Source organism: Spinacia oleracea, chromosome 6, assembly GCF_020520425.1.
Source record: "Spinacia oleracea cultivar Varoflay chromosome 6, BTI_SOV_V1, whole genome shotgun sequence".
In the NCBI taxonomy this organism is placed as follows: domain Eukaryota; kingdom Viridiplantae; phylum Streptophyta; class Magnoliopsida; order Caryophyllales; family Amaranthaceae; genus Spinacia; species Spinacia oleracea.
Genome location: NC_079492.1, coordinates 138,198,138 through 138,224,314, shown reverse-complemented (window position 1 = coordinate 138,224,314; position 26,177 = coordinate 138,198,138). Strand labels below are relative to the sequence as shown.

Genomic DNA, 26,177 nt, shown 5'->3' with positions numbered 1-26,177 from the left:
GACAAATTAAGGCTTTTGTGTAACTTCACACTTCAGTCTCAACCGTCGGATTATGTTTGCACATGCCACATGGCGTCATATACCCCGGCAATGAACGTCGTTGATGATGTCAGTAATTCCTTCTTTTACAAGTCATATTTTTTTCGGGGCCTTGTCATCCTTCTTTCAAATCGGAAAATCGCACCCATTTTCTCTCTCCTCTACCATCAACAGGTAACTTGCTCTTCACTGCTCTTTAAATTTGATTTAAATTGGGTTATTTTTTAATTTCTGGGTTTCAATTAATTGTTAGAAATGTTGGAATTTTAAAGTGTTTGATCGAGTTCATGTTTGACATATGTGAGTAAAATAAGGATTACCGTGTTGCTGTTTTCACTTTGATGTTTGTTTGACTAGAAATTATCAAATGTTGATCTTAATGTTTGTGATAATTGTGTTCTGACTTGGTCTGCTTGTCGATTTCAAAGGTTAATTGACTTAATTGAGTTGGAATTTGTCAATACGCTGTTTAATTTTTTTTGATTAAGGTATCTTTTTATATTTAAAGGTTGTGTCTGAGAATGATTTTGGGAAATGGATTATAGAATTTTATTAACAGATTAGGTTTTAAGGTAGTTGTTGATACAATTGTATTCTGGTATATGTTTATGTGTACAAATTCTGAGGTGTCCCTAGGAAACAAGTTCTTAAGCATGAACTGCCATGGTAATTGGTAATGTAGCTCACTAGCTATTATCTTTTAATCATACAACATTAGCCACCTAGGTATCTGTTACAATATTATTCTGCTGAAAATAGAAAGAATCTAACTAAGTTTTTGTTTTTCTCTTCTGAGTTCTGAGGGCTTATTGGAGTATCCGGTCTTCCCATAGGAGGTTTTTCATTGTTGTAATTGTACTTATTTATGCTATGCCATAACTGACCGAATGTTTGTTAAAGTAGATATTGAGGGTTTCTTTGGAAGATTAGTTTAAGGGTATGTCAGAAGTCTCACAAGTAGATTGAGCAGATTTTGTTGTTGTTTCAAAACCTGAAGTATTGGAGTATTGAACTTATTTAAGAGTGCATGAAGAGTGAAGGCCTATTGCTAGGATTTTAGGATCTTTAGCACTGGATTTTTCTATAATACATTGAGACTGACAAATACGAGAGGTTTTTGTTAATTGTCTGAATCTAATTTCTAGTATTGAAGCTCCAAAATATCTTTATTTGAAGCCCGTTTCACAAATTTTGTCAACTTTACGTGTGCGATTGTGTTCATTTGAGTATAACATATTGATTCAGTTGCGTTTCTTGGTTAAGGAATCAATTGACAATGGTTTTGAGCATGCACTTTTTTTCTTTTTCTTTTTATGTGGTCTTACAATATTGTGACAGTATTGTTGATTTCGATACTAATTATCTAAAGCGTATAAACAGATTTTTCGTCAGTAGTCCGGGAGGATGGAGAATCATCAGGGGCACTTTGAAGTTTCATCTTTAACATTGTCACATCTCTCTTTTCTTCAGTAGATTTCCTATTTCACTGCTATCTATAATCTGTTAGTGGACCAAGGACAATAGCACATTGTTTCTGTATATTGGCACATCGATATGCCTTTGTGGTGGGGGAAGTCTTCATGCAAAGAGGTGCAAGGAAAGACAAACAGAGGAGGTTTTGTTAATTCAATACAAAGGAAAATTAACAGTCGTCTGGAAGACAAGAAAACTGGTAAATCTGCAGGTTCAGGGAAGTATTCTTTAGATGCCTGCTCAGAAAAAAGATCCCTCTCAGACTCAGCATTACCCTCGTTGCAAGTATCACGCTGCCATTGTTTTGCTGAACCCCCTCATGCTCAACCTCTTCCACTTCCTGTGCAGCCTACTTCAGTTGTAGGACCTGCTGTTTCTAGACATTGCCCAACGAGCTTGGAGTTGCATGGTTGCTCTAAGCCTTTGCCAAATTCTGATTTTCTCTCTCGACATGGATATGACCGTGAACATCCCCTTGCTCTGGATGCTTGGGGACATTGTGCTACTTCCTCCATTTCGAGTAATAGCTCAGGTGATACTAATGATCAGCCTGATTCTCAGCTCTTGAGCCCACAGGCATCTGATTATGAAAGTGGGAATGTAAATGCTATCAGCAGTCCTTCCAGGTATAGTCTTTTCCATCAGCTCTTGTCTTTTCATTACCTTTAAGCTCCATCTCAAGTAATTTTTATAGAATTCTTCTTATTTTTAACATTTAAAAGGCACATGGAACACTCCTCGATCATTACTCGAAGAATTCTAAAAGACCAATTGAAGCCAGTGATTAGTGATCATACTCCCTTTACATCAGCAAAAAGTGGACGATTTGGTGCCCAAGTGACTAAATTGCAAATTGCCCCTCGTGCTGGTTTCTTTAGTGCTCCAGACAGCTATACTTCAAGTCCTTCACGAAGCCCAGTAGACTCTTGTACCCACAAACAAGTTGTCAAATCTTGTTCTGGTGCAGGAACACCATGTTTAGATGTGAAGTTGGCTGGATCTGGACATTTCTGTTACCTGAGTTCTGAAAAAAGTTCAGGACACAACCCTGTCTTGAATCTGTCTTTCATTGGGCCTCAGAATGGGTGTAGTCCAGAGTATTCACCTATACCAAGCCCTAGAATGACCAGTCCGCGACGAGGTTCTTCCGTGGAAAGTGGTGGTGGGACTCCATTACGTCCTTGGTATGGAAGGAATTGCACTGAATTTTCTGTGGACAGGTGTAATGATGGAAAGCCTGAGAGTCACAAGCTACCACTCCCCCCTGCAGCAGCTTGTAGCTCTTGTCCATTTTCATCTTCATATGTAGCAGGAAAAACTCCCACTCCCCCAAATATCAATCTTCGGCCAGAAATGTCAACAAGCCCTGTTTCACGCTGGAAAAAAGGGCGTCTTATAGGAAGTGGCACATTTGGTATGGTCTATCTGGGCTTCAACAGGTTTGTTAAAAGAACTTCCATGTATTGCACTATTTATTTGTTTTATAGAGGTAGCCTTTTGAATTTTAGCAACTTCATGCTGAATTCTTCAAATCTGGTATCCATTTTCTTTCTTTATCCTTTCCTGAAGCCTGTTGAACCTTTCTGATCATTCATATCTATTCAGCTTTACTCAAGACATTTAACATTTCATCTGACTTCTTAGAATTGTTTTCATCTGATTCTTCATTTCTTGATTTTCAGTGAAACTGGCGAGATGTGTGCGATGAAGGAAGTTACGTTGTTCTCTGATGATTCCAAGTCAAAGGAAAGTGCACAGCAATTAAGACAAGTACGTCTTCAGTATTGTGCTGATACTTGTCAAAATAAAATAAAATAAAGAAAGATAAAACCTGTGCAATTGTTGAAAATTTCAATAGTCAACCAAATAGTCTTTCACTTTTATTTACTGAAAATTAGTTTAGCTCTAAATGTCCCTTAATACTTGTGCCATGTTCTTTTTTCATTAGGAATCTTTTTTTGCTTGTTGATACCATGACAGGAAATCACTCTGCTGAGCCGCTTAAGACATCCAAATATTGTGCGCTATAGTGATTCTGAGATGGTAAGGCATTCTGTACTTTTTCTATGATGTTGCTGGAAGTGTATTTCTGTTTGGAATACCTTATTGTTAATATTTGGCTAAGCTAGGGTTATGTTCTATATTAACGAAGTATTTATGAGGCTCTAATCTTTTGTAGGTTGACGACAAACTGTATATATATCTAGAATATGTCTCTGGTGGTTCTATTTATAAAGTTCTCCAAGAATACGGTGAGCTTGGCGAATCAGCTATCCGTAGCTATACCCGGCAAATTTTGTCCGGACTTGCATATTTGCACTCTAAAAACACTGCTCACAGGTTAATGTTTCTGAAAATCCATTGCTTTCATTGGCTTGTACTTCCTTGGTTAGTACATCTAATCTGTGAAATCTTCTTCTCATATGTATGTTGTGTTATGGTATGTGTTGTGCAGGGATATCAAAGGGGCCAATATACTTGTGGACCCAAGTGGGCAGGTTAAATTGGCAGATTTTGGCATGGCGAAACATGTAAGTATTCACCACTGTCCGCATTTCCTGTAACTTTTTTGTTTTGTGAATACTTCTATTGTTGTGTGGCACTTAAATATGAAGTAAAAGTCCCTGTAATAGTTAACAATAACACGGAAGATATAATTGGAGATGAGAAAAATAAGTCAGTTTGGGATATCCTGGTTTGTAACCTGCTTTGATTGTATCTGTGTTATCTGTAAATAAACTATTGAGTGGAAGGACTTATTTGACTTGCAGATCACTGGGCAGTCATGTCCATTCTCTTTCAAAGGAAGCCCATACTGGATGGCTCCTGAGGTTAGCACACTTGCCCTTTTGTTCTGGTCCTTTATTTGTGCTCTGGACCAGGGTTTCCAGAAGTCATCAATATTTTACTTATTCAGGTAATTAGAAACTCAAATGGATGCAACCTTGCTGTTGATATATGGAGCCTTGGGTGTACTGTAATAGAGATGGCGACTGCAAAACCTCCGTGGAGTCAATATGAAGGGGTGAGTTGCTTGAGGTGTTAGTTTATGATCGATGTTTAACCTCAGAACTATGATCTTGTTCATACAAACTCCTGTTCTATTTCGAATGATGGGTTGGAGGATATAAAAACATTTACTTTTCTACTTGAGACACAAATTCTTGTGCATGGATCTTTCTTGCTGGACAAACAACCGCCTTCCCCCCTTCCCCCTCCCAGTGGACACACACACACTCAATTTATGAGTTAAATCACTCTTATTTTGGGTTGTTCTGAAGGTTGCAGCTCTCTTCAAAATTGGGAACAGCAAAGAACTTCCTACAGTCCCTGATCATCTCTCAGAGGAAGGAAAGGATTTCATTCGGCGATGTTTGCAGAGAAACCCTCGAGATCGGCCTACTGCTGCTCAGCTGTTGGGACATCCTTTTCTCAGAAATGCTGCTTCTGAAAGTTGCTTGCTAAATTTAGATCCTCTTGGGCCACACTATACACCTATTAATCCAGAAAGATACAAGGTACGAAATTTGTAGTTGATGGAAATATATCGCATGACACATCTTGTTGCTACACACTGCATAATTGCAGTGGATTTCATAAGAGTTGCCTTATCTCCTTGGTGGGTAAATATGCATTTTCGTGGATGTCCAGACGTCCAGTAGCTGTAAATATGCTCTGTGCGCCAAGGACAGGGCTGGATATCTTTTACATGCTCAAACTGGATAAGGGATGGACTAACTGAGTAAGTATAGTTTCTGAAAGTTTAGCAAAAGACTAAAAGGTAACGTGAAGCTCTTAGATCTAACGGATTCCTTCCGTTGCTGGTAGATGAATCATGAATGCCAGTGTTTTACATTTGCCTAAAAACTGCCAGATATCCAGCTATCTGTTTCTTGGTCCTTGAAGTTGTAATTGACCAATGTGTTGGATTTGAAAGTCTAGTAAATTTTAGAAGAAGACGGTTGTTTTTGGGAACTTTTTCCAAGGGAGTATGCTCTTTACCAATTGTGACTTCTGTTCAAACTTCTTATGTAGCATGCATATCTTCACTGTGTCAACTTGGTTAAATGAGTGAGAATATCTAAGTAGATGTCTGGGAAATTAGAAGAGGGGGGGGGGGGGGGGGAAGAGGTGAGCGCTTTTACAGGATTAGTTGAGAGAGGGCCTGAGGGAGAGAGAAAAGTACTAATCATACTCTATATGACTATTTAGCTGTGGTTATTGTTTGGGTTTGGGAAGATTTTCTGCAGTGGTTATGGTTGTGTTTGGGAAGATTTTCTGCAGTTGTTATTTCGTTACATGCAGCTGATTTCATTAAACTGATTAAATACATGGTTATTACAGGGCAGGAGTCATACGAAAGCAATGTCAAGCTTGGACTTAGAAGGAGTGGCTGTGCAGTTGTCCAGGGGTTTTAGGAATGGATCAGGATCCAGGTTCCTTTCTCTCTTCATATGCTCTGCCTTGTGCTGATTAGAATATATACAAAAAATAATAAAATAAAATCTGAACACTGATTTGGAATACCTTGGCGTATTTGATTTTTTTCCTATGAATACTTCCTTTTTGTCGTCCTCATGCTGAAACTCTACCAAATGTCCTGGCTCCTATCCATTTGTTTATCGTTACCAGTTTGCTTGGGTCTTGTCAAATTTGCATACCAAGTTGTTGGAGATGATTTAATTAAAAAACACAACAAGAACACTTAAAGTTCATGCTGGCATGGCTTTTCGAATTCATATCCTGTGCACACTGCACCTACCTTGTTTGGAATAAGGATCCCAAAGATTCAAACTCAAGATGTCTTTGTTTTCGTGGGTCTGCTACCTAAGAGAACCAGTTTGACAAAAACTTGTGTTAGAGGTCCAGTAAAAGGTTTATCTCTAATATATCATTTATGACATTTTAAAGATAATTTAATAAACTCTTTTGGTAGCAAACTTGCTAGATTCACCCTAAATCTAACATTACTTTTGAATCACAAACACACTCTCCGTTCAGAAGTAATAGTCACGTATTCCATCCTCACTCTAAGATGTCAGGAAAAAAACATTTCATATAGAAATAAATGATAATTGTATATTTCCAAACAACCCCACACTTAACTAGAGCGGTGGAGAGAGGATGGGAAGGAGACAACTATTAAAAGGCCTATTTTATTGAAAACACGATGTATGCCATTTAGTAAGGGGTTGGGACAATGTGAGTTGGGACAATTGATCTGGATGGAGGAATGTACTTTTTACGTAGAGGGTAAAATCCTGTTGTTGTTGTGTTTTTATGCAGTAATCCTCGTGTATCAAAACATATATCATGTCCAGTTTCTCCTATTGGTAGTCCTCTCTTGCAACCAAAGTCATCACAGCCAATCTACAGAAGAAGAAATCCTACTATTTCCAGCCCTCAGACTGCTTCTGGGTCATCTACACCCTGCACTAGCGGGGATTTTGCCTTCCCAATTAAGCATTTGGATCACTCATTACCTTATCGAAGGCCTCAGAAGAGTATTTATGTCAGTGGCAGCCCCTTGTACTGTAAAAGAAAGCTAGAAACATTATCTGGTATTCCAGAGGTCTCTCAGCTAAACGGAGATGTAGTTTCATGTCAAACTGACTTTGTAGGAAGTAAATTTGGACAACTTGTTCAACGCGAGCCTGGAAAATTTTGTAATCGACAGTCAGTATTGGCTAATCATGTGTCCCAGCAACTCTTGATGGATCATCTCAGCTGACTCCTGGTACCTGGTTAAACATCATACACTGTGAATGGTGGACATAATTATTTTTTTGACAGCAAAAGTGGATGCCTGGAAGGTGGTTAGTTATTGTACAGTTGAACTATTGTTGCAGATGTATACCTTTTTGAAGATCAGTTTTTGGGGATTCTCCTGATGCAAGGGCCAATGTATTTAAGGTGCAATCATTGTGGTGAATAGCTAGATATTTTTAGCAATATTAGGTTAGTTTATTGCTTAAACATATTTAGGTTAGGTTTTGGCTGATATTTTTGCTGTATGTACATATCAATGAACAGATCCTTTTTTGTGCTTCGAAGTTCCAAGGCAAGGAAGCTTAAGATGCTATGTATCATTTGATTTATGTATACATACTCGTATTCTATTGTAATATGCGTTACTCTGTATTTAACATAGATGGCAAATCATTTTTCTGAACAATATCGATCTAATATCAAAATTTCTGAACGTAGTTTTAACTTTTAAGCAAGGAAACCACCCTGCATATTATTCAACAAGAAGAAATCATTCTATGAAAGAGAAACACTTATTTCTAATTTTTCTATGAGTAGTGTATGCTAGAGGTCAACACAGTACATAGCAGCAAAGAACAACCAACCCAATGCGACTTAAAGCTAGGCGTGTGTGAGCTTCAAGCTAAAGTCCCATAATCTCTTTGCCAATTCTGCATCTTTCGCCTGAGAAGACGGCTGAGCTATGTTACTATCCATGAAATATTCGCCACTTACTCCTTGAACTTGTGGATGCAATGCCACATAACATGATGTTGCTGCCCCCTGTCACATACGCCAACCACATTCAGTGATAACTTTCGTGAATCAACTGAAGTATATAAAACTCTACAATATATGGTCTATAAAGGGAAGATATATTTACTTGCTCAACGTCTTTGAGCACAAGTTTCCCAAGAGTGTGGATGACTCCTGCATAAAAAGCAGAGTGGGCATATACACATCAAACATGCATAATGATGACTATGTAAATATATGCAATCATGAATATGCTCTAGGACTGGATGAGGATTTGTTCTTGTGTGTTCTATAAAAAAAATTACCAAACTCGAACTGTAACAGAAAATGGCCAAATTATTCAAATACATACTCCCTATGTTTCAAACCATAAATTTGCTAATTGTCCTAAATTTTGACCATTGATACATAAGAAAAACCCGATTTCAATAACATGAAATCAATAAAAATGTATATTGCTGTATTTCGAAAAGATGTTCCTTAGAAATATAACATTATTTTGAAATAAATGCTTTGGAGAATAAGTAACGGTCAAGGTTCAATTTAAAAGAATGAATGAGAAATAAGTTGGGATGAAGGCGGAAAATTGAGACTAATCTAAGACGTTTACCATTGATGAGACTGTGGTGACGCAGAAGATTGGTTGTGATGGATCCAGGGTGAAGTGAATTTGCAGTTATCTGAACCCCCTCTTCCTGTATGAATAGAGAAAAAAGGAACAACTAATTAACACAGAATGTATCTTGGATAAAGGCATACGCATTGCAGTAATGCATGCAACTGTCATTAAGAGCTACAATTGGAGATTATTTCTCTGATTATTAATAGGCACAACTGCACAAGTACCTTCAGTCGCCTTGTAAGCTCATTTGCATGCAAAATGTTGGCAAGCTTTGACTGTCCATACGCCTGCAAGCTCGTGTACCTGCAATAATAGCATATACCATACATTTGGTATCTTCCACTAGGCTCTCACATTCTAGACCATTTACACCCTAAAAATAAATCAAACTAGCAGGATGAGGTAAGTATGAATGTCAAATGAAAATAGGAGATTGTTACCATGACTCGTCGTTGATTTTGTCAAAGCAAATCCCTTCAGTATAAGCAAACCGATGTGCCTCTGATGAAACATTGACAATCCTCCTTCTCTGTTGCTTTCATGGGCTGTCTTCTTCATGGCATCCAGTAGCAGATCCGTCAAATGGAAATGACCTAAATGATTGGTTGCAAACTGAAGTTCTACGTTGTCTTCGGACAGCTGAAATGGTGTAGCCATAATCCCTGCATTGTTACTTGAAACAGAAGACGTCATTAACCACTCATCTAGATGACTCTACAAAAACAACAATCAGACTATATTTTTCCAACAGAAAGAACTGGTTGCTTATGGAAGATCTAGAATTTCAACATCTTAGCCTGAAGAATCAGTCACACTTTATTCTGTTCAGTTTCCTCACATGAGAATATTGAGGGGCAAACCCGAGGATTTGAATTCAGATGCAAATTTCTTCACTGATGCTAATGAGCTAAGATCCAACTCCATGACATCAATTTTGGCAGCAGGAATTTCTTCAAGTAATTTATCTTTGATATTTTTGCCTGCATCTACATTCCGCACAGCCATAACAACATGAACACCGCGCAGGGCAAGAGTACGTGCTGTTTCTACTCCTATACCGTTTGTTGATCCTGAAAACCATTGAAGTCATAAGCATAAAATTCATGAGATCAACAATGTTGAGAGTAACCCAATTACTTCGATCATATACTTCGTTTTACACATAAGTATATAACCAGCATTCCAGAAACATGCGTACTAATTAATTTATGGCATGACATACCAAAGATTCACAGGATCATATTTGCCAGAGCTATTTCTTAGATGCATAAAGCATAATTAACCATCCAACCAAATTGCAAACAATCAATGAAGGAGACTGACAAATGCTCAATCAAACAGGAATAATCTAGCATCCTAAGCCGAAGACGTCTATACAACGACAAAACATCGAATACCAACAACCTCAACATCAAGAATCATGCATCAATGACATCAAAATGAGCTGAATTTTGTTAGAGTTATGATATATCTAGGGTGCTAGTATGTTTGGGATACTAGAGTTGTGTTAGTTTAGGAATGTAATAGTGTCCTAAACCTGTTATAGTTATGTTATGGTTTCTTATATAAACCACAATGATGTAACCCAACCCAAGTTATGATTAAGTTGTTAAGTTATAATATCGTCCATTAATATTGCAGTTTAGAAAATTGAGCTCTAAATTGTTTATTTGACTTTGGTAAGCTAGCCCAAATTCATAATCCCTCCTGCCCTAAATAGCGGGAGCCTTGTGCACTGGGTACGAATCTTATCGTTTGTATTAAGATCATAATCAATTATGCCTACAAGCAAACGATTGTTCATCCTGTTTCTTCATCTTAACAAAATTTGTTCAAACTGCCAATTAAGCTCAACGTTCTTTAAAATTACTCCTAAATATACACCAAATCATTAAATTACTAAAAACAAGCTCAAACCCCATCATAATTATCTGATTACAGTAAAATTCATTAATTAGAGGTGGTAATTAATGAATCCAATTACATTATATGATCCATTAGTTCCAATAAATCCAATAATAATGAAGTATAGAAATTTACCAGTAACAACAGCAGTGATACCATTAGCGTCAATTCTATGAGTAACTTCATTGGCGGTAGAAGCAGCTGAAAACCCAGATGCTCCTTTTCTTGTAAATGGCCATATTTTCATCATCTTTGTATTTAATTCTGCTTTTCGTTCCAAATATTTGTTAAACCCCTAAATTTTGACATTTTGTCAGTACAATTTCCAGGTTTTGTCAGCTATTTTTATTTTTATTTTTCCTTTTAAAAAAGGAAAAGTTTTGTGGAATCTAAACACTGAAAGTCTGAAACCAAGCGCCTGCTAGTCCTGCTAGTTTTGATCACGGCCCAAATATATTTTTAACCCAATAGATTGGAGGTAAATGCCAGTCCATTAAAATATAAAAATTATTCGTTAACTCCTCCCTCCATCTCTTTGTATTCTTTACATTTTTCGTTTTGAATGTCTCATTAATCTTTACGTTTGGAATATTTGATTTTATATCCATAATATCTAATATAAAAAAAATTGTGCCAAATAATTATTTTAATCAATTAAATTCATTGAAATCTCTCACACCTTTCCGGTATCAGATTTTGGATAAAAGCGAAAACATTATAAACAAGGTAATTTACATTGTTTAAATAGGAAAAAGAATGATCAATTCAGTATATATGATACCAAACGTATAGAATAAAAAGAGATGGAGGGAGTACTGTTAAAAATTTAATTAACTAGTACAAATGAACAACAACATTAACAAGTAAGCCTAACCAATGAAGTCTTAGTCTAGTGAACAATTCATTATTTAATTGTTAAATTGTATGTATGATACCAAATGTATAGAATAAAAAGAGATGGAGTACTGTTAAATATTTAATTAACTAGTACAAATGAACAACAATATTAACAAGTAAGCCTAACTAATGAAGTGTTAGTCTAGTGAACAAGTGGTTAAGACTGTTTGTTTGTGTAACAAGATACCGAACAATTCGTGGACTATGGACCATGGTGCACAGTAAGTATGATGCACCAAAAGAACATATGTGCATAAGCAAAAGAACATGACACTACGACAAAAGAACATGCGATATAATATTTCACTTTTTGTTATAAAAAAATATATTCATGTTCTTTTCACGTAACCAGATGTTCTTTTAATTATATATTAGTGTTCTTAAGGTGCACCATGCTCACTATACACCATAGTCTACCTTCTAAATTGCGAGATACCGAGTACTCCATATATCTTTGTTTTTGAAAATAATCTCTTTTGGCTTTTCTATAAAATCAGCATTTGAATTTGGGAGTTTTGTTCTCGTGAAGTATTTGAAAAGCAAGCAAAAATCTAACAGAATAGTTGGAGTTGTCAGTTTATCTGACTTAACTTGTGGGCGAGTATGAGTTAGGGTCAGTTATTGTTGGGAAAAAGCCCAATAATTAAAGTGGGCTCAATTGGGCTTTGTTGATATGGACCTACGTTTGATGTAATGTGCTATGCAAAGCTGCCAACATGCGTGGTCGACGTATATGTGGATTTAGTGCTATGGAATTTGATTGATGTTGTCCACATTTGTGTGACACATAAGCATTAAGCAAGGATCCAAATATTTCATTTTTCTCATCCCGTGCTCATTATTTGACGTCGGCAATCAACCTCTGCTACACGAATATTCCAACTTAAATGGTTCCTTTAATTTTATTCATCAAGTAACGAGGTATTCGCCTATATAGATAAATACCGTATTTTATTACTTCCTCCGATTTTTAATATTCGCAGCGTTTGTGATTTCTACACTATTCACATATTATTGTTTGACTATTGTTAGTGATTTATACGTAAATTAAAACATAGTCATGTGGATCTTGTTAGATTCGTCTTAATATGTATTTTCAAAATATTAACTTTTTATAATATGTATCAAGCTTTTTGTAAAGTCTACCATTAACAACACCACAGCCATGCATATAAATTACCATGCTGCATGTGTCTCGATCTGTCGATGGATAATTTTTTCATCTTTGAATGCAAACACAAAGAATCTAATAGCTTTATTGTTAGTAGGGCCTACTAAATTAATACAAACAAAATATGTTACACCACTCAAATCTTTCGAAATCATATCTATCAATTCTTTTCAAAATAGTAAATCTTATTACAGAGTATTATTTTCCATTTTAGCAGTGACAAAAAAGACGTTTGAATCTTTTGATCACCGATTTTGATTTGACACATTAGAACGAATCAAATTAAGAATATTATTCAATTTCAGGTCATATATTCAAATGATGAGTTATTCGATTTCAAGTTCAGGTCAAATTATTCATGCCACAATGAATTATTGTAACAATAACGTAACATGCTGTATATGATACAAAGCCAATTAATGTCTTAATCCCAACAGGCTAGATGGATGTATGATTCATTCATTCACTCACTCATATTGATCTGATAAAGAAACGAGATGATCGAAATGGACAAAACCCATTAATTACAACAAGCTGATCTTGTTCCCGATAATAGTAATAGTACTAATAATACACACATTTAATTAAGCACAAAATGATCGACAAAATAAAATGGAGATTTCAGAGGAGAGAGAGGAAAAAAAAAAAAGATAAATTAAAAAGAACTATATTTAATTAATATAATTCCAAATTAATTAAGCAAACTATGGAGTAGAAGCTATAGTTTTGCTGCTAGACTTGGACTTGAAGGGCATGGCTCTCAGAACAATCTGGTGGTACACAGCAGCAAGAGCGGCTCCAATGAAGGGTCCCACCCAGAATATCCACTGCAATTATTTTTAAAACAGTCAAACATTTTAGTATTAAGATTTAAGATCTAGATTTATTACTTAAAAAGGATTAGATGATTGAAATTAAATAATGCTATTAATAGTAAAGGAATATATATATATATACTTGGTCATCCCATCCTAGCCTGTTGTTGTAGACGATTGCAGCTCCCAAACTCCTAGCTGGATTGATGCCTGTTCCGGTGATTGGGATAGTTGCTAAGTGGACCAAAAACACCGCAAATCCAATTGGGAGAGGCGCCAAAACCTGTAACGTACGAACCACAAAATATTCATTTTCCATAGATATATTCAGATCTCCACAACAGACAATATTATAATATAAGTGTTAAATACGGAATTGGTCGGCGCCCGTTGTCAAAAGATAATCCACTTTACAAGATCAAAAGAGGTTTCACCTTAAAACCATATGACAATCAGGGAAGCAACGCGCTCAATCTGTTATATTTTTATCAACGTGGGACCCACACACGTGATATTTCATGGTCCAGGTTAACAATACGTGATGTTTTATGGGCCAGATCTTAATAGTAAGTTAGATAAGGGCAATTCAGATAACATTAGGTCGATAAACGGAAGAATCTTAACCTACGTCGGCTAGATATATGGCATGACTAGACTATAATCGAACGTAGATCACACATAATAGATGGCTAGAATTTTGATAGGGAGTATAGAAATTCAATGAAATTATCATAAGAAGCCAATTATACAGCGAAAAGTAATTAAAGTGAAGTAAGAGACAAGTCACCCTCGAACCCCAGCTATTTTTGGAAAGTGATGTACACATTATTTCAATTCTCTAAATCCAACCAGTACTTCTGTGGCAAAAAACGGGTGCAGGAAAATCCAACACAACCCCATCCATTTATGTAAAAACAATCAGTCCATCACTATTATACCTTAGCTTTAATTTCCCCATTGGTGAAATCAGCATACATTTCTACCTTAATTAGGAAAATTAAAGACACAAATTTACTTCATTCTCATGTTTGTAATTTTTGTCCTACCTCTATCTATAGTAACACCCAAAAAGACCGTCACATTTTCAGTTAATTCTAGTCAAATGTCCGTGTTAGTGACAAGTCTGAATTATCTGTTCCACATGCAATTTGTGTACCACTTTGTGGTATTGGTTGATATTAATGTAAATTCAAATATGAAAATTAAAATCGTTGACCAGAAGTAAACTTAATGGTAAATATAATTTAAAAACAAATGAAGAAGAAGATTGAACTTACAGGAATAGGAGAGTCTCTTGCAATTCTCTTGGGATCAGTAGCAGAGAAAACAGTGTAAACAAGAACAAAAGTGCCAACAATCTCAGCACCAAGACCAGCACCCTTTGTATAACCTTCAGCAACCACATTGGCACCACCACCCAATAAAGCATATGGGGTGGGTTGGAACCCTTTAACCACCCCGGCACCACAAATGGCTCCCAAACACTGCATTAACATGTAGAATACTGCTCTTGTTATCGACAATTTCCTTGCCAATAACATCCCAAAGCTCACTGCTGGGTTTATGTGTCCACCTGCCCCATTTCATTTTAACAACTTAATCAGTAATTAATTAATAATCTTTCTTAATTACATTACACAAAAAAGGGAAAAATAAGTTAATTACCAGAAAAACCAGCAGTGCAGTAAACAAGGGTAAAGATCATGCCACCAAAAGCCCAAGCAATACCCTGAATACCAACAGTATTACACTTGTTGGGAGTACGAAGAACACCCATGACAGTTAAAATGGAGACATAGACGAACAAGAAGGTAGCGACGAATTCAGCAATACCAGCTCTCCAAAAGGCCCATCTTCTGAGCTCGCCGTGTTCCCACATGGGTGCGGGAGGAGGGTCTTTGTAGTCCTTTGATGAATCTGGAACTGATGTACCAAGTGGTAGCTTATCTGGGTACTTGTTTAATCCCAAATTCGTATCATGGTCATCATCGTCCCTCGACTCATGCCTTGTTCTTCCTCCTGCCATTCTCTCTCGATCTCTGTGTTTTTTTTCTTTGTGTAGAATAGGATGGTTATTTAATGAGGTAGCTTGATGTAAGTGGCGGACTCCAGGGTTGAGTTCATTACCTTTTATAGATACGGAACGGTGGGGACGACACAGCTATTTAGATTTCTCTTAATTATCTATTACGGAGTATTTAAATATTGTATCATAGTTGACTTTACGTTCTCTAATACTCCCTCCGTTCTTAAAATATAGCATATTTTATTTTTACACTATTCACACTACGACTTTGGCAATTTTTGTGATTTTTAGTCATGCGGGGTCATGTTAGATTTGTATTGATATATATATTTCTAAATATTGATTTTTTGTGATTTTTACTTGCACACGATTTGAGATATTAATAGTCAAAGTAATGGTTAGAGGAGTAAAAGTTAACCATGGTGCGATATTTCCGAAATGGATAAAGTGTATGACTTTGACTTTAAATTTTAGTAAAACTATAAAAATTTAATATTTAGAAAATATTTTCGATACGAATCTAACAAAATCTCATATGACTGCATTTTTCTTACATATTCATCACAAAAGATGATTAAATGTCTAATATAAATAGTATTAAAAAAAATCAAATAATGTGATATTTAGGAAATACATAAAGTATTGGTATTTAAGTTCTCAAGTTATAATTATTAATGTATTTTTTAAAGCTTGAAAAGAAATACTTAGTAACCAAGTATATTCCGATTTTAATACTTTTTATTTATTTATTTATTTAAATAATGAGTGATATACCTCCGATTGTACGCTTCTTAAACTTTATCATATTGACTCCAATAATGTGCCAAAAACTTGTATCTCGTCTATATCTTTTTCTTCATTTTGTACATGTGACTCACTTTGATCTCTATGGACAATATTGAAGAAGTAAGGCCTGTGTGCCAAGTAAATGAAGGCCTATGAGCCATGTGAATGAAGCCCAATCCAGCTCCTAGTTTCTATCAAATTTAGTGCATGTGATCATGTACTATCTAGCCGTTTTTTGTCATTTCTGTCAGCATCATGTGACTGATCCTAGGGCCACAATTGTGTGCTACTCTAGGTTGATTCTCTTGTATGCTAGCTGTCCTTATTTCATTGGTTAAGTGTAATACTTAGGGCTGTATATAATGCCTTGCTTAGCCACTCTTTAGGGCAAGCCGTAATGAATGAAAACTGGATTGGAGCACACACTTTCTCTCTTCTTTCTTGCGTATGAAACTACAATGTTTTCATGGTATCAAGCTACCAGGTTCAGGTAGTACTCAACTCTCTTACATTGTGTGTTTCTGCAAGAATGATTCAGGAAATTTGTTAGAATAACAAGTTAGTAAAGCTTCAAACTTTATTGTTTATTTCTGCTAGTATAGAGTCTGTTTGTGAACAAAAATAACATGACTACCATAGACACCACTAGTCCCTTATATTTACATCCATCTGATGGGAGCACCTCTGTAGTAGTTGAAAAACTTCAGGGTGCCTCAAATTATAGATCTTGGAAGAGATCCTTTGAAATCACCCTAGCTGCTAGAAGAAAGCTGGGATTTCTGACTGGTCTAGTCAAAAGAGACCCCTCTGATGCAGTGAAACAAGAGCACTGGGACACATGCAATAGCATGGTGATCTCATGGCTCATTGCAAATGTGTCTGAGTCTATCAAGAAGTCTGTCATGTTTGGAACTAATGCTGCACAGATATGGAGTCAACTTGACCAAAGATACTCTGTCACAAATGGTTCTAGGAAATATAAGCTGAACAAACAGGTGTATGAAATGAAACAACAGGGAAAACCAATTACAGATTACTACACAGATCTTAGAGGACTGTGGGAAGAACTAGAATCTCTTAACTCATACCCTCCTATTACTACCATGATTCCAGAAATCAATGCATTTGTGGGTGCATTGCATCAACAAAAAGAAGAACAAAAATTGTTTCAGTTTCTGAATGGTGTAGATGAGATATATGGAGGATTGAGAAGTAATCTTCTAATGATGAGCCCACTACCATCTGTTGACTCTTCTTGTAGTGCACTGCAACAAGAAGAATCACAAAGAGAAATTCTTAAACCTGTTAAAGAAGAATCAGAACCTCTAGCTATGTATAGCAAGGGCAGTGATGAGAACTGTTTAGCTTGTGGCAGGACTGGTCACACCAAGGATAAATGCTGGACTGTAGTTGGCTTTCCAAGTTGGCATCCAAGAGGCCAAAAGGATAAAGACCAAAGAGGGAAAGGAAGAGAATATGGAAACAATGCTAGAGGTGGAAGATGGAATAGAGGAAGAAATGGAAGAGGTGGTGGCAGAACAACTGCAAATGCTCAGGGAAGTGCTAGCAGTTCTAGCTCTAACACTCAACCAGCTATGTTCACTGCTCAGCAGCTTGAACAACTCATGAAACTGCTGCCAACTCCATCAAAAGCAAGTCACTCAGACACTGAAGATGACTTTGATATGAGCTATGCTGGTATGGTGAGCTGTCACTATGCAGATAGTGTGAAATCTGAGTGGATAATTGACTCAGGTGCTTCAGATCACATGACAGGAAGTTTTGCAATGATTCTTCAACCAGAGAAAAGCAAAAATGAACCTAAAATCAATCTACCAACTAGACACACCTCCATTATCTCACACTGTGGAAAGGTGAAGTTGGAAAAGGGATTGAATCTTGATAATGTGCTGTATGTGCCAGAATTCAAACACAACCTTCTATCTGTTCAGAAGTTAGCCACAGATGCTCAATGCAAAGTCAATTTTCACTCAAACTTCTGTGTGATTCAAGACATCAACTCAGACAGAATTAGAGGAGTAGGAAAGGCTGAAAATGGTCTCTACTACTTGATCAACAAGCCCATGCAACAGATTCTGATGGATCTGAAGAAAACCATGTCTCAACATAGTCTTGAAAGCCAACACAGTAAAGCCATGAATGCTGATACAGGTCTCACAACATTTGACTTGCCTGCTACTGTATCAAATGTTACTACTCTCAGTGATACAACACTCTGACATCACAGGTTGGGACATGCACCATTGAAGAAAATAAGCAAAATACAAGGGCTAAAAGGGTTCAAAAGCAACTGCAGTGATGTATGCATCACCTGTCCTACAGCAAAGCTGACCAAACTTCCCTACAGTCTAAGCAAATCAAGAGCAAAAGATCTATTTGAACTTGTTCATATAGACATTTGGGGTGCCTATAAGGTCAAAACCAGAGGAAATCACAGATATTTTCTAACTATGGTAGATGATCATTCCAGGGTCACATGGGCACACCTATTGAGACGGAAATCTGATGCATTTGAAGCAATCACAACATTTGTAAACATGTGCAAGAATCAGTTCAGCAAAAGAGTCAAGATCATCAGATCTGACAATGCACTTGAGTTTGATGACAGCCAACAATGCAGACCTTTTTTTGACAAATTGGGAATCATACATCAGACTTCATGTGTTAACAGACCTCAACAAAATGGTCGAGCTGAAAGAAAGCACAGAAACTTACTGGAAATGGCTAGAGCTCTTAGATTTCAGGGTGGTTTACCTCTACATTTTTGGGGTGATTGTGTACTTGCTGCTGTATACATCACCAACGGAATTCCAAGAACAGTTCTGGACAACAAAACTCCTTATGAGGTACTTCATAAAACCCTTCCTACCTATGATCATCTTAAATCTATTGGTTATCTTGCTATGGCTAGTAATCCTAGTAGATTATCTGATAAGTTTCAAGCTAGGGGGGTACCTTGTTTAATGTTGGGATATTCTCTGACTCAGAAAGGGTACAAGTTGCTAAATTTGACAAACAATGTAGTGTTTGTAAGCAGAGATGTCAAATTCTTTGAACATGTGTTTCCATGTAAACTGTTTAAACAACAAACAACCAGAAACCCACAAAACACCATAACCTGCAGTGATTGGAGTGAACTGGAAACTACACCAAACACTACAGAAAATGACATTCATGAACCACCCACTGAGACCCAATCACCTCCACCTCCACCACCTCCCCAACAAACACAAACCCCAACCCCCACCATACCTAGAAAATCTACTAGACAACACAAACCACCCTCCTGGCATAGTGACTATCATGTAGCTCACAATGTCAGTGTTGTCCAACCTACAAAAATTCACCCATCAACCTACACCCAAGCCACCTATGAATTTTTTTGCTTTCTAGCCAAAGTTATAAAGAATGTTGTCCCACACCACTACAAAGATGTTGTGAAGCACAAAAGGTGGGTGGATGCTATGAATGAGGAGTTAGAAGCTCTTGAGGAAAACAACACTTGGGAAATCACAGACCTACCACCAGGAAAAACAGCAATTGGTTGCAAATGGCTGTACAGAACAAAATTTCATAGAGATGGTAGGGTTGAAAGAGACAAATGCAGACTTGTTGTTCTAGGCAATAGGCAAACATATGGTGTTGACTATGAGGAGACATTTGCCCCAGTAGCCAAAATGGCAACTGTTAGATCTTTGCTTGCTGTAGCTTCCTTACAGGAATGGTTTGTCCATCAAATGGATGTTAAAAATGCATTCTTGCATGGTGATTTGCAGGAAACTGTATACATGAAGCTTCCACCTGGCTACTGTGGCAAGGGGGGAAGAATATCCATTCAAAGAGAGGGGGAGCAATCACAACAGTTGGGATACAAGTCCAACAAAGTAGGTAAGCTTGTGAAATCACTATATGGCCTCAAACAAGCTCCCAGACAGTGGTTTGCCAAACTCAGTCAAGCTCTCAAAAGCTACAATTTCTTCCAATCCAAATCTGACTATTCTTTGTTCACTAAGCAAAGTGGGAAGTCATTTACTGTGATACTAGTATATGTAGATGATCTTGTGCTGGCAGGAAATGATATGCAAGCCATTGAGGACACCAAAACCTTTCCCTCCTCTTAGTTTCACATGAAGGACATGGGTGAGCTAAGATAATTTCTTGGGATTGAAGCAGATAGATCACAACAGGGGATCTTCCTCTCTCAAAAGAAATATGTGCTTGATCTACTTGAAGAGTATAAGATGAAAAACTGCAGAACTCTCAAGCTTCTCATGGACAGTCACACCAAACTCACTGCAGACATAGGTGATGTACTTGACAACCCAGAAAGCTATCAGAAATTGGTAGGAAAACTCATCTATCTTACATTAACAAGACCAGATATTGCATACACTGTCCATGTTCTGAGCAAATTCATGCACAAACCAACTACAGTGCATATGCAAGCTGCTAAGAGAGTCCTAAGGTACCTTGCAAGCAGCATAGACCAAGGCATCTTACTGGCAAGCAAATCAAGTGCACAACTCACTGCATACTGTGACAATGACTGGGCAGGATGTCCATCAATAAGAAGATCAACATCTGGTTTTTGCATCCTTCTAGGGAACTCTCCCATCTCATGGAAATCAAAAAGACAAAATGTTGTAGCAAGAAGCAGTGCATAAGCTGAATACAGGTCTATGACCTTGACTGTGTGTGAAGTAATGTGGCTTAAACAACTACTGAAAGATCTGGGAATTAAGAACCTTGATACAACCCTGATCAAGTGTGACAATCAGGCAGCCATTGCCATTGCAGCTAATCCAGTCCACCATGAGAAGACTAAACATGTTGACATTGACTGTCACTTTATAAGAGAACAAGCTACTAAAGGGCTGATTAAACCTGTCTATGTTCCTTCCTCTCAACAACTTGCAGATGTGTTCACCAAGCTCTTGACTACTCAACAGCACAACCACCTTCTGTCCAAGCTGGGAGTTCGAAGCTCTCACTCTCAGCTTGAGGGGGAGTATTGAAGAAGTAAGGCCTGTGTGCCAAGTAAATGAAGGCCTATGAGCCATGTGAATGAAGCCCAATCCAGCTCCTAGTTTCTATCAAATTCAGTGCATGTGATCATGTACTATCTAGCCGTTTTTTGCCATTTCTGTCAGCATCATGTGACTGATCCTAGGGCCACAATTGTGTGCTACTCTAGGTTGATTCTCTTGTATGCTAGCTGTCCTTATTTCATTGGTTAAGTGTAGTACTTAGGGTTGTATATAATGCCTTGCTTAGCCACTCTTTAGGGCAAGCCGCAATGAATGAAAACTGGATTGGAGCACACTTTCTCTCTTCTTTCTTGCGTATGAAACTACAATGTTTTCATAGAACATAATACATAATCAACATTAACTATGTTGGTTATCTAATTATATGTATGAAAGCATAAAGTCGTATGGATGATATATTATTTGTTTAATGTACTCATCTTAATAATATATTTACAAAAATATCTACTTTTACTCCCCCGTCCCATTTTAAGTGCCACATTTCTCTTTCATAGTTGTCCCAAATTTTAAGTGCAACATATCCTTATTATAAGTGGGCCTCATACAAAGTTACATATTTATTCTAATTAATTAAATTAAAAATATCTCAAGAACCACTTTCATTAACAATAAAAAATACTCATTAAAAATTGTTTTTCTCCTTTTCTTTTTTATGTCCCTAAACATCCGTGTCAAATTCCATTTGTGGCATTTAAAATGGGACGGAGGGAGTATCATTTTATTTCTTTTGCTCATAGATAACTAAATTTACTTAAAATTCGATAATTAGGTAAACCTATAAACAGAGGACCGGGAGGATAGAACTAGAGCACTAGAAAAAATAGCTACAAATAGTTAACAACAACTAGTATTTTGACGTCGTTTGGACGCTGCTTCAAGTTATTGTATTAAAAACATTTGTGAATGTTTATCTACGAGTACCACAGTACTTCGTAGTACTTAAAAGTCAAAGCAGCAGTATAATGACCGTTATTCGTCATGACATCATATATAATGTTATGTAAGTCATGTAACTATCCATTTATATGTAGTATTAGTGGAAAATAGAACTGAAAAAAAAAATCAAAACAAAAGTATTGTTCTGGAAAGTTAGAAGAATAATAGCAGTCGACATGCTTTCTTTTTACATACTCCATAATACGCAGTATGATTAATTGATTATCGACCTTTTTTTTTGGATTTTATGATGTCAGTAACACTACAAAATAATCGTTTTATAGAGACGAGAAATTTCGTCTCTATATAGTCCAAATCCGTCTCAAAATGATGTTTAGAGACGGATTTGAGACGAAAGTAGGGCGTCTCTATAGAGGGCGTCTCAAAAAAATCCGAGACGGAATTCTTGCAAATCCATTACAAATTTGAGACGAAATTTTTGAAACTCCATATACAATTCCATCTCAATTTTAATTTAGAGATGAAATTTTAGTAATCCGTCTCAATTTTGAGACGTTTATTGTATCCGTCTCAAAATCCATCTCTAATTGATGTATAATTTTGTAGTGTAATATCTTCTCAGACCAATGATTTATTCAACTATTATATGCAAAATTAATTTCATTGACACCAATATGTAGCGTGAGCGCAGAGAATAAGCAACCGAAATAGGTGTATTTAGCATTACAAATCACAATTTTGGGTGTATAGTATTAGTATGACATACTTAAAACTATAAAATAGGTGTTAGACTTAACATAATTAATCAAGGTTGATGTGTCATGCTTTGTACCAAATTTGCATTTTCAATTACATTTCCATTAAGGCTACGTTTGGTATCTAGGATATAAAATATTTTCATGGAAAACGATTTTCCTTTTTCAATCACTTTAAGTTGTTTGGTTGGGCAAAGGATGAAAAATAATCTTTCATAACTCCCTTAAAGGTGAAAACCCTTTTTCCATTTGAAAGTGAGGGAAACCAATTTTCCTTCTTTTCTCCTTAGTTCCTTATCCCCCTCTTCTTTTTTCCCCTCAATCTTCACCATCTTCTTTTAAAGAACCAAACAAAGGAAAACTAGTTTCGAATTGTGTTTTCCCTTAAAAAATATTTTCCATGAAAAATGATTTTACAATAAAAAAAGTTTTATACCAAATCAAACGGGGTCTAAGCATAGTACGTACTTTGTGGTGTACTAGCTAGTACGAAGTATAATGCAACCTCTTATATATTAGATTGGTTTTGATCTTCTTTACACTTAACCGGTACTTCATCCATTCTCTTTTAATTGCAACGTTTATATTTTGGAACGTTTCTTTTTAGGTGCGTTCTATTCAACTTAATTATCTGACCTGAACTTATTTGAACTTCTCTTATCTGAATTTATTGGAACTAGTTTATCAGAACTTATTGGAACTCAACCAACCTGATATTAATTGGAACTGATATGTCGACCTGATTAAAACTTAATAATAATAATAAATAAAATTATTATGGAATATTAATTATTATTACTCCGAAAATTATTAACTATTATTAAATACTACTAATAATTAATAATAATAAATATTAAATAATAATAAATTTTATTATTATAATAACAAGAAAAACATTAATAAATTATTATAATAATATTGAAACTTATTAGACCTGATTGAAAGTTTGAAACTTATTATACCTAATTGTAACTTACCTGACTTTATTAGACCTGAAACTTTCTTTTTCTTTTGTAAGGTGAACAAAACATCTCCTCAGTTACAACGTTTTATTTTTTACAACTTTACCAAACTACCCTTATATATCTAAAATATCTAAAATCAATGGGGATATGGGTATAATTTACTACCTATCCACTTTGCATTGCGTGTAAAAGTTGGATTGAACCGTAAAAATTACAACTACAACAGAACAAAGTAACTAAGTATCATATATTATGGTCGATTTTGGAAATTCTATTGTACTTACTCGGAGTTACTCCATCCGTCTTAATTCATTTGCCTCACTTTCTTCTTTGAATGTTTTTATTTACATGCTTCCATTTTCTTGGAAGTTCTACATCTCATATCTCACAGAATTGATGAATTGGCTCGACATCTAGTCCGCACTCCGCACTAGGTAATAGTGGAACTCGGTATAGTAAATGGAGATTTCTACACCAGATCAACCCATATTGGATTTGAAAAAAGATGAGAGAAAATACCAGCATACAAAGTATGAAACATAAGATAAAAAAATTACTCTCACTATTGTCAAGTGATTATAATATAAACGTGAAACCTTATTTGTACTAAGTGAAACAAATTCTCCCTCCACTTCAATTCCTTATTGGGTTACTTGGAAAATAAAATTACTGATTTTAAATAAATATTCCGTACTAAAACTTCTATGATATATCCTTGAGCCTTGAGGTGACTTTTATTGAGTACATATTTTCAAAGTGTCTTTTACTTGCTGTACAACCATTGATTGACATTTGACAGTGTAAGTGCATGGCTTGTGAATTATTGGCCGACCTTAATCAATTTACTCAAAGGTGAGATACTTCGTACGAAGTAGCAATTATTCTGCTGGATATACTTCCTCCGTCTTTTAATACTCGCAACGTTTGGACTTTTGCCACTATTCATATAATCTATTTTAACTATTTGTAGTGTTTTTTATATAAGATAAAACATAGTCATGTGGGATCTTGTTAGATTCGTTTCAATGTGTATTTTCAAAATATCAACTTTTTATAATTTTTGCATAAAGAGAATTTAAGATATAAATGATCAAAGTTGTGCATCGGCATGCGTGAAACTAACAAACGTTGCGAGTATTAAAAGACGGAGGAAGTATAAGTGTGTTCTTTTTATTGGTAACCAATCGCCCACAATTACTTCTAATATTAGTAATAATATATACTTCCTTCATCTCTATTTGTTTTTCATGGTTTGACTTTTTTCCTCTCATAAAAAAATTCTAAATAAAAAGAATAAAAAGAGACGAAAAGAGTAATTTTTTGACAATCTAAGACAAATCAAACGAAAAAAGAGTGGGAATCTCTATTTGGTCGTACTATCTAGATATACCTAAAGTTAAGTGTATATAATATACTGTAATCAAGATATATATTCTGTAAACAAGATTAATTACTAAGTGCTAGAGAGAATAGCCGCTCCTCCTCCCCCTCTCTTCCGATCCTCTCAAACCCTAGCCTCCTTTAGGGAATTTCGAAGGGACTTCCATCAATTTTTATCGGTGGAAAGCCTCATCCTTGGTTATTTTGTTGGTTTACTCCTTTAATTTTGATTGTGCACAAGGAGTAAACCTGAAGAGGGCAAGTCTTGCACTCTAATAAATTTTTATTATATTTTATAATTTCCCCAAGTGGATATGATGCTAATTAATCAATTAATTAAAACAAACGGATTTTTTATGAAATACCCCTCAATTTTCACGAAATTCACCAAATGCCCCTCGACTTTCAGAAATTCACCAAATGCCCCTCACCTTTAACATAATACCCAGACTACCCTTACTAATGACGCGTCGTTAGTCCTCCGTTAGCCTACTTTCTAATTCACCAAATGCCCCTATGTTGTAAATTATTTCACCAAATGCCCCTAGATTAAAACATAATTCACCAAATGTCCAAATCTAAAAATTACCTTTTTGAAGCCCAACGGCTAGTTTTTGGGATTGAAAAATAGTCGTTGCTTATTGTGTTATTGAAAAATAACCCTATTTTGAGTGTTTACTGTAGTTACCAAATTGTTTTGTTGTAGTTTCATCACAAAGTACCAAACAAAAAATTTGCTAGTCTTAATTCTAAAACATTTCGACAGTTGCTAATTTGAAATAAGATTTATTTGTGTTAGCACGAAACCTTGGGCCCTTAATCTTCCTATATACACTTGAAACATTATTGTGTAAATTTGTCATTGCAAATAGG

The 26,177-nt window shown here is 36.0% G+C and overlaps 2 protein-coding genes and 1 pseudogene across 4 annotated transcripts; 1 reads left to right on the top strand and 2 right to left on the bottom strand.

Annotated features, from left to right (window-relative positions):
- The first annotated feature begins 22 nt into the window (after positions 1–22).
- On the top strand, positions 23–7,653 carry LOC110784973 (mitogen-activated protein kinase kinase kinase YODA-like). Of its 3 annotated transcripts, none has more exons than XM_021989416.2 (12): positions 23–213; positions 1,420–2,138; positions 2,235–2,951; positions 3,195–3,282; positions 3,493–3,555; positions 3,692–3,852; positions 3,968–4,043; positions 4,284–4,343; positions 4,430–4,537; positions 4,794–5,030; positions 5,857–5,948; positions 6,799–7,653. In XM_021989416.2, the coding sequence occupies exons 2-12, from the start codon at positions 1,594–1,596 to the stop codon at positions 7,241–7,243; spliced, it is 2,592 nt and encodes an 863-aa protein (XP_021845108.1). In that variant the 5' UTR covers positions 23–213; positions 1,420–1,593; the 3' UTR covers positions 7,244–7,653. The 3 variants fall into 3 exon arrangements, with proteins under 3 accessions (XP_021845108.1, XP_021845111.1, XP_021845109.1); XM_021989419.2 differs by lacking the exon at positions 23–213 and adding an exon at positions 315–339; XM_021989417.2 differs by lacking the exon at positions 23–213 and adding an exon at positions 575–712.
- Positions 7,654–7,695: 42 nt separating this feature from the next.
- On the bottom strand, positions 7,696–10,909 carry LOC110784975 (short-chain dehydrogenase TIC 32, chloroplastic-like; annotated as a pseudogene).
- Positions 10,910–13,109: 2,200 nt separating this feature from the next.
- Positions 13,110–15,538, bottom strand: LOC110784976 (probable aquaporin PIP1-4). Its single transcript, XM_021989420.2, has 4 exons — positions 15,092–15,538; positions 14,704–14,999; positions 13,569–13,709; positions 13,110–13,438 (listed from the first exon to the last, which is right to left on the bottom strand). Exons 1-4 carry the CDS (start codon positions 15,450–15,452, stop codon positions 13,316–13,318), a joined length of 921 nt encoding a protein of 306 aa, XP_021845112.1. The 5' UTR covers positions 15,453–15,538; the 3' UTR covers positions 13,110–13,315.
- Between the last annotated feature and the right edge of the window lie 10,639 nt (positions 15,539–26,177).